The 10,012-nt window shown below is 39.2% G+C and overlaps 1 protein-coding gene across 2 annotated transcripts in view; it reads right to left on the bottom strand.

The window, feature by feature from the left end:
• Positions 1-8,540: 8,540 nt before the first annotated feature.
• LOC140165935 (uncharacterized) overlaps positions 8,541-10,012 on the bottom strand; it is a 4,332-nt gene continuing 2,860 nt past the window's right edge. For both annotated transcript variants that reach the window (XM_072189279.1, XM_072189277.1), the window contains exon 2: positions 8,541-9,940. In XM_072189279.1, coding sequence (XP_072045380.1) covers positions 9,018-9,917 — 900 coding nt within the window. In that variant the 5' untranslated portion in view covers positions 9,918-9,940 and the 3' untranslated portion in view covers positions 8,541-9,017. The remainder of the gene's footprint in view (positions 9,941-10,012) is intronic.

The raw sequence follows: 10,012 nt of genomic DNA, 5'->3' as shown, positions 1-10,012 counted from the left end.
AAAAGTCCTTGGAACGCTTGGTACACTCTGTCGAAATTCCGTGCAGAATTTCATATGATCATGGAAATGACGTATATTTTGCCTGGGAACAAGCATGACATCTACAACAATGATTTATTTTCCCTCTCCCCATCAATCAATGTTGGAACACATTGGGAAACCGCTGAAGACTTTGGTATTTCTCAACATTGCACGGGGGAGAGGGGGTGACAGTTTTCCGTTATTTACACGCAAGCGTTTCAAGACTTTTTTCGTTGATTGTAGGTTGTGTTATAATGGCTTATGTGTGTAAAACTCCCTATGGGGATAGTTGCAGACTTGTACCCGAGTCCAGCTTGTCCGAGTCCGAGCCGAGCCGAGTCCATTTGAATCCGAGTCCGAGCCAAGTCCGAGTCCTTTTGTGTCCGAGTCCGGACTCGAGTCCAAGTCCCGGGGTGCCGAGTCCGAGCCAAGTCCGAGTCCAACAAAAATAAGACCTGAGTCCGGACTCGAGTCCGGCTCGAGTCCGGACTCGGTCAGAGTCCATGCCCGGAGGGGGGGGGGTGCCTACTGGCATTACTTTATAGTAGGAGCCTATTTGTATAAAAATGGGTCATTTGGGTATAACAAAATGAAAAAGGGGTCATTTGGTATAACATTTTGAAAAAATGGATCATTAATATTTCCCAGAAATGGAGCAAAAGTTTATATTTTGTTTCTAATTTGAAAATTTATAATACAAATTTGCTGAAAAAAAAGAAAATTTCAAAGATTCCGCATAATTTTATGGCATTTTAATGATAAAGAAGGTCATTGGTCAAAGGTCACTCACTACACCACACCACACACCGCTCTCCCAATACACACCCACCCTACCAAAGCCCACCCCACCCCACCTCACACAGTTGACATTTCAAAGACTCAACCCAAGTCAACCAACCAACTGTACACACAATACTTCAAAGATCCATACCCAATACCCATGATAGCTGACATATAAAAAGACTACGAGTTTGAAAATAGAATCCCCGGGAAAATTCCACATCTAATTCCACGGCACGGCCATATCTCATATAGCTATATCGGGAATAACTTATCACGGAACTAAGAGAAGAATCTTTTCATAAATATACGATGCATGTGGTAGGCTACTACGTTACGTAGGCATATAATAGCGTAGGCCTACTGTTTCCTCCTTGCATGTCATAACAACATCATGTTATTGACCACAGGTAAGGCCGTATAAAATTAATGTTTTGGTTCTCGTCCAGAGGATTTTCATGAATTGATGAGGGAGGGAGGTGTTTTTTTTGTGTGTTTTTTTTCAATGTAAAATTAGCATTGTCAGTAGTTTTCGGTCTTCTCCAACAGTGCTCGAGGAAACGATGAGGCCCTTTTTTTTTTTTTTTTCAAATGTGAGATTCTGAGGGATAAACCCCCTAGAGTGCCACAAAAAGACTTGGAAGTGATGCTTGTTCTCTAATAAACTTATTCATATGTATGAAGATTTCATAAATCATTCCAAAGACTACAAAAATTGAAAAATCTAAAAAAAAAAAAAAAAATCTGACAAATCCCAGAAATTGAGGAGGAGGGACGAGAACCAAAATATTAATTTTACACGGCCTAACATGGTAACACACGAATGACACGATTCGCACAGTGAGTCATGCACTGTGCTTGCATTAACAAAATCAGCTACCAATTATATGATAAAAAACGTTTCATTTACAGGCCTATAACTATTACAACACAACTTTTTACAAACAAATCCTGATTACAAGAAATGAGCAAAATACGTGTATTACCTGAGCAAGAAAATTGGTTGATGTCAAACAAACAAATTCATGAATTGTCAAATTTTCGTAGAAATTTTATACATTGCGTGACTGCGTGCATATGAGTCACGCGGGAAAACCCCCCGAGAGGTCACGAACAGGGGTCACGAACTGTAAATCATCACAACGCCCTCTATTAATCTAGTTGATTAAAAGATAACTTGCATGTAGTGCTTGGTCAGTGGCGGCGCTAGGATTTTTTTCGCGGGGGGGCAGAGTGAATTTGGGGGGCAAAATCAACCAATTTTGCTCTAAAATTGTACCAAAAAGTGAAGACATAATGATTATACAATCTTGCTAAAGGCACATTTTTGCAGTGCATTTATCTCTGAAATGTGCATGGGGTGTGCAAGTGGAAATTTTCGTCATTTTGGGTTTTTAAAGGGGGGTACCTGGAAGGGCAAGAATTCTGACGGGGCCATCCTTTTCTACATTAAATAGGAACTTGTTAAATTTGACAAGGGAGGCTATTCCGAAGGGGAACCGAACGTGACCCATCAGACAACGTTAATGTTACCAGCTTTTGAAGGACGAATCTAAACTGCGGAATAAATTACACTGTACACTTTTATAATAAAATGTAGGCTACATGCAGACATATTTTATTGTACTTTTTGATAACGTATAAACATTACTTAAATAAATATTTTAGTGGAATTTAGACACTTTTATAACTAAATTCTCTGCCTAAAGAAAGATTAAAATTAATAAATAATAACAATACATGTACTGTGCCTGCATTTGTTATTTATTATCGACCCTTTCAATCCCATGATGCACTACGGCCACAAAATTGAGACATCGTCAATATAATAGCGCTCCTAGAGAACAACCCTAACACACCGACATCGCCTGGCTAATAATTATTTGGTGCAGCAGAGATACTAAAATAAATACCCGGGATCGATACACGTGAATTGCTATGCACGATTTTGATATCAGACGAAAATCTTCGGATACCGGGGTGGAAAATGATGAATATCTCCCGTAAATGATTTCGTCTCAAGAAACCAGATCTGGTCTCATACACTTAAAAATACGTGTTGAACAGATATGATAGTCGTTAGTTTGCGCTTTGAGAAACGGCCGTGAGTCTTGAACTCAAAATCTGACCAAAATTCTTAATTTTATATTGCGTTGGTCCTGTATGGACTACAGCGCGGGCTATAGCTGCACTCACTACTCCAGTGGAGGCAGTATGACCATTGACCGCAATGTCGTACACAAGCTTACTCACACATCGAGAAATCAATTACCCCGGCTATTGTCAGTAGCCTTAGTCAGGTCACTTGGCTACTGCGTCTCATATTAAAGGTGGAATAAAATGGCCATGCGTGGCTGTGGATTCAACCTACCATGGCGATTTCTACCATGAAGATATCGGGGCGATGACACTGTGCCTAACTCTAACCATTAATCCTGGAGCACTAACTCTTAACCCCAGTGCTCCAGGAGTGCTATCATTGTTGACGAAATCTCACTTTTGCCACAATGCTAGGGGCGCATTCCTCCGTTTGTTCGACATTCCGTTTGCTCGACATGCAGTCATCAGATCGGTTTACTTATGACTTTCAATAGGGTTAGGGCAGTAGGTTTAGCGTATCGATAATCGAACGAGTGGACTGTCGAACAAACGGATGTAGGTTCGCATTCCTACGATTGTTTGACACATATGTATCCCGGGCATGTATATCAACAATAGGGTATAGTAGGTTTAGCGTGTCGAACGTGACATCCGACCCGTATGGTCGCCGCTACCCCTTGAATAATGCATTGTGGGACATAGGGGATGACATATCTTGGGAAAGTCACACATGCTGTTTGTACTGTTTATAAATAATTTTTGTTTTTTCATTTTTATTGCCCTGTATACTTGGGTCTGGTGGTGGTAGAAAAACATGTGTACAAATAATGGCCTATATCCACCAGACCCCTTCAATGCAAAATCATTGATCAGTATTCAATACATACAGCTTCAATGTTATAAATAAGTTATCAAAGCTATACATTAGTGTGATTTGCCGTCATCGCCAGCGGGTAGGCTACGTGCAAAATCTTTTGAAAATCTGACATCCGTTTTTCCAAAGGACGTTTTACGTTCGCGTTAATAGCGGTGACGACTAATCGCCAAATCACTCATTAATATGCATTAAGTCCAATTAAAGAAAAAGACCAATAACGAATAATTATATACCTAACCGTTTTTGATTCTATTTTTCAATGAAATAAGATAAACATTTATACTACAAAAACAAATTTCCCAAACGATATGGTCATTACCACCCATCTTCTCAAGCAATATAAATTCTATAATCAAAGCTATAGTGTTTAATAACTAGTGCGATTTGCCGTCAACTCCAGCAGGAACGAGTGAAATCCTTTGGAAATTAGACAACCCATCTTTCCAAAGGATTTCCATGTTCGCGTTAATAGTATAGTGACGACTAATCGCCAATCGCTAAATTGAAATCCAATTACAGAAATGCTTATAAACTGAGCTCAAAAAGAAACTTATAATTTTTCACAAGGTCATATTTTAAAATCCTGTCCATCAAAATGAACCAAAATTACACATAGGTTTACATCAATACTATACTTTAAACACGTGTCAGTACCAAGAAGTTATCCAACTGACAAAACAGCAATATGCACTGACATGGAACAGCTTCCTGGACCACATTCACATCCCAATAATTGGCACCCAGCACAAGAAATCTGTGAGAATGAGTACAAGATCCTTGCACAGATGCTAATTCCCAAAGAGTAAGTGGAATAGTGTGGAACAAGATCTGTTTCTTGAAGAAAGTGCGTGAAAAGCAGAAATCAGCATCGTTTTGTCATCTGTGAAAGGATCTTGTACTCATTCTCACAGATTTCTTGTACAGGGTACCAACTATTGGGCTGTGAATGTGGTTCAGGAAGCTGTTCCGTGTCAGTGCATTTTGCTATTGTGTCAGTTGGACAACTGCTTGGTTAGTGACGTGTATTGAAGTAAACCAGTGTGTAATTTTAGTTCATTTTGATGGACAGGATTTTAAGATATGACTTTGTAATTCACAAGTTGTGAAAACCTACACATTTCTTTTTGAGCCCAGTTTATTTTTTTTTTTTATATACATTGGTGATAGAATAAGGCCTATATAATAATTATTATACCGAACCGTTTTGAATCATACCTTTTTAATGAAATGCGATTTTTAAAACACACTTACAGGTACATAACACTGCAAACGCCGATTTCCCAAACGTTCAAATATCCAACAGCCGTATTGAGCGAAATAGTGACCAATTTTGGCTATAAAATTGGATGGGTTGAACTAAACAAATTTATTGGTCGAGCTATATGAGTTTGGTTTTTTTTTAAATATTGTGTGAAACTAATACATCGAGACCAATATTTAATGTAATGTCCCACAAATTCATCCAATTTTATCTTTATTATATTTTCGGAATAGCCAATTTCCTGAGTATGCGAATGAGGCTGCTGTCGAAGATCAAGAAGGGCAATAGTTGGACAGATGTAGGCCCTATGCCCTATATAATATTCTGAACCCGGGATTATGAAAACATAACTATTGGTCAACTTAAGCAAACATTATAATTATTTTGCCAATTAAATCAATCAAAATAAACACAATTCTCAAAATGATACTATAAAACTGTTCATTATGATTATTAATTAAGTAAAAAGGAATAATAATTTACCCAAACGTTAACGTACTAGTAATATGATTAATATTTTTTTTTATACGAGCGTTCTACCATCGAAATGTCTCCTTTTTTCTTTCTTTTTGTGTCAAAATTTTCGAACATTTTCGTATATATATTAATACCTTCTTCTTTGGTGAACTTTTCCGAGTACCGCTATTGTATTCATATTGAACCAGCTTTAATCGTTCTTAGTACATCAAAACAGTTTTGGCCGCCATCTTGAATTCAAATATGATAAAACTATATATGAGAATACATTTTAAGAAAAGACAAATATACGTGACTGTTTTGAACACAAATCTGCTAAAATAGTTATAGTTTTTGGCAGCCATTTTAGATTTTGAATATCCTCATGTTTTTTCTATTATTAACATCTAGAATGTATATTATATGGCCCTAAAACTGAAGCTAAAATGTTTGTGTGGTTTGAACTTAGCCCCCCTTAGATATACCCGAATATAAAAGAGCATATAGTTCAACATGCTGTTTCTAGAAGATGTGGTATTTCCCGGGAGTATTTCTAGAATTGTTCTGGATCAAATGGTCATAACTGACTGAGATTGAATGCTGCGCCCCCTTGGTTGTTCATTGCTTTGTCTCCCCTGCGACGAATCCATATGGATATGGATTCGTCGCAGGGGAGACAAACAATGAACAACCAAGGGGGCGCAGCATTCAACCTCAGTCAGTTATGACCATTTGATCCAGAACAATTCTAGAAACACTACATCGTTTAGGAACACCACCAGTGTTGCTGGACCAAGTCATCACTCATGATTAGGAAACCAGACAAGAAGGTTTCAAAACGTCGAGTCTCCATAAAGTGTGAGTACTTTGTACATGGATATGTTTTATAGAACTTAACTACAAATTGAACATTGAACTATACAAATGAACCTCTTCCAGAAGGCTCGTTAAGTTGAATTTAAAACTAGGCTCGTTATTCCGAATTTATAATAAGGCTCGTTATTCCAGATTTAAAACTATGCTCGTTATTCCGAAGGATCATTATTCCGAATTTAAAATGAGGCTCGTTATTCCGAAGGGTCATTACTCCGAATTTACATTAAGGTTCGTTATTTAGAAGGATCGTTACTCCGAATTTACATTAAGGTTCGTTATTCAGAAGGGTCGTTACTCCGAATTTCGGAATAAAGACCCTTCGGCATACCGACCCTTCGGAATAATGATTCATTATGACCCTTCGGAGTAATAACCCTTAGTGAATAATGAACCTTCGGAGTAATGACCCTTCGGAATAATGAGCCTTCTTGTAAATTCGGAGTAATGACCCTTCGGAATAACGGTCCTTCGGAATAACGACACGCCCGTTCAGCGCGGGGTTTTAGACTGGATACAGACTATAGTGGAAAAAATATATGCAAAGTAAATTATACGAAAATGTAAGCCTTGTTTTAAATAAAAGTGTTGGATCACTCTTTTTGTTTAAAAAATTTTTGTTGTTGACATTTTCAGTTCTTTTGACATAGGCAGTTATGCTATAAATTGTTTCTTAATTTTGTATAGTGAAACTTCAAGCTCAATCAATAGAACTGTTTCTGAACGCTTGAGTACATTTTCCACTAATACAGACTTCTCAGAAGGCCTCCTGACTTTTTATAACATCATCTGCATGATACTGAGTAAAAATTATCTAATTGCTTGAATATACACTACTTATAAAGCAGAGTTTGACGTGTAGGACCCTAAATGAGCAACAGCAAATTTATAAATATGATAAAGAGAAGAAGATCCGCGCCAATGTGCAACGGATTCGAACCATTAACTCGTTGATCGCCTGTTACGTATGAGACACCGTCGCGGGGATCGTTTTACCAGAAGCCAAGCTTTGCATAATCGTTTGCGCATCAACATGCTCAAAGGCGACCGCAGAAGACCCTTCTTGAGATGGGAGGCTGATCATAAACATTTTCTTGCCAGGTATTCCATCGCTTTGATCCTGGACCGTTGAAGTCACAGGCACTATCACGGTTCCCGGACAGTTCCATCTCCACGTGACAGTTTGATCGGCCGCAGCTGTTGCTGCTGCTTACCAAGCACCGCTGAAGCCGCTGATAAGCTGCTAACAGTATTATTAACATATGTTGCCGCCATACTATTTGAACTTGATGGGGCTGTCGCTCGTGGTCTTTTACTCGGCTGCTTGCTATCTCGCGATAGTCCACGACTAGCTGAATCTATGGATCGAATGCACTCTTTCCATAAAACATCCTGGTCATTTTTCGGCGCAGGGCATACTTGAAACGTGCCGTCACGGACGGCCGCCATTCGTTGTGGATAAGGGAATCCATATGGATTCGTCGCAGGGGAGACAAAGCAATGAACAACCAAGGGGGCACAGCATTCAATCTCAGTCACAGTTATGACCATTTGATCCAGAACAATTCTAGAAACACTACATCGTCTAGGAACACCACCAGTGTTGCTGGACCAAGTCATCACTCATGATTAGGAAACCAGACAAGAAGGTTTCAAAACGTCGAGTCTCCATAAAGTGTGAGTACTTTGTACATGGATATGTTTTATAGAACTTAACTACAAATTGAACATTGAACTATACAAATGAACCTCTTCCAGAAGGCTCGTTAATTTGAATTTAAAACTAGGCTCGTTATTCCGAATTTATAATAAGGCTCGTTATTCCAGATTTAAAACTATGCTCGTTATTCCGAAGGATCATTATTCCGAATTTAAAATGAGGCTCGTTATTCCGAAGGGTCATTACTCGAATTTACATTAAGGTTCGTTATTCAGAAGGATCGTTACTCCGAATTTACATTAAGGTTCGTTATTCAGAAGGGTCGTTACTCCGAATTTCGGAATAAAGACCCTTCGGCATAACGACCCTTCGGAATAATGATTCATTATGACCCTTCGGAGTAATAACCCTTAGTGAATAATGAACCTTCGGAGTAATGACCCTTCGGAATAATGAGCCTTCTTGTAAATTCGAGTAATGACCCTTCGAATAACGGTCCTTCGAATAACGACACGCCCGTTCAGCGCGGGGTTTTAGACTGGATACAGACTATAGTGGAAAAAATATATGCAAAGTAAATTATACGAAAATGTAAGCCTTGTTTTAAATAAAAGTGTTGGATCACTCTTTTTGTTTAAAAAATTTTTGTTGTTGACATTTTCAGTTCTTTTGACATAGGCAGTTATGCTATAAATTGTTTCTTAATTTTGTTAGTGAAACTTCAAGCTCAATCAATAGAACTGTTTCTGAACGCTTGAGTACATTTTCCACTAATACAGACTTCTCAGAAGGCCTCCTGACTTTTTATAACATCATCTGCATGATACTGAGTAAAAATTATCTAATTGCTTGAATATACACTACTTATAAAGCAGAGTTTGACGTGTAGGACCCTAAATGAGCAACAGCAAATTTATAAATATGATAAAAGAGAAGAAGATCCGCGCCAATGTGCAACGGATTCGAACCATTAACTCGTTGATCGCCTGTTACGTATGAGACACCGTCGCGGGGATCGTTTTACCAGAAGCCAAGCTTTGCATAATCGTTTGCGCATCAACATGCTCAAAGGCGACCGCAGAAGACCCTTCTTGAGATGGGAGGCTGATCATAAACATTTTCTTGCCAGGTATTCCATCGCTTTGATCCTGGACCGTTGAAGTCACAGGCACTATCACGGTTCCCGGGACAGTTCCATCTCCACGTGACAGTTTGATCGGCCGCAGCTGTTGCTGCTGCTTACCAAGCACCGCTGAAGCCGCTGATAAGCTGCTAACAGTATTATTAACATATGTTGCCGCCATACTATTTGAACTTGATGGGGCTGTCGCTCGTGGTCTTTTACTCGGCTGCTTGCTACGATCTCGCGATAGTCCACGACTAGCTGAATCTATGGATCGAATGCACTCTTTCCATAAAACATCCTGGTCATTTTTCGGCGCAGGGCATACTTGAAACGTGCCGTCACGGACGGCCGCCATTCGTTGTGGATCCAACGCCTTCTTATTCTTCTTTCCTTGTACATTACTGATTCTTCGCTCTAGTTTTGTGAACAGAAGATCAGTAAGCCGACGAGCCACCCACGGTCGGTCATTCTTATGAGGCCTCAGAGCTTCTAACAGGGTGTCTTTAACTTTTAACCTCGTTGGGACGCCATCCGTGTTCATTTCTATAACTTCGAGACACCCCTTAATGGCGGCATGTTCGTTAGCATCCGTATCATCTAAGCCTGGAAGAGCGAAGCCGTTGTCTTTGCTTCCACTACTTGGCACTTGTAGTTGGATGCGAAGAATGTTTAGTTCGGATCGCAATTTGGCCAGATCTTCGCGGCAAATCTTGCAGCATGAAGGCCCATGATCGCAGTTATCACTGCTACCATCCTCTGACATTGTTGATGTCGATTCCAAACAATCTGTCGTCGGGAAGATAAAAATATGGAAACAAATTAATACCAAACATATTATTAAGATCATAAACCCAAACA

This window comes from Amphiura filiformis, chromosome 12 (assembly GCF_039555335.1).
Source record: "Amphiura filiformis chromosome 12, Afil_fr2py, whole genome shotgun sequence".
Lineage (NCBI taxonomy): Eukaryota > Metazoa > Echinodermata > Ophiuroidea > Amphilepidida > Amphiuridae > Amphiura > Amphiura filiformis.
This window is presented reverse-complemented; position numbering and strand designations above follow the sequence as displayed.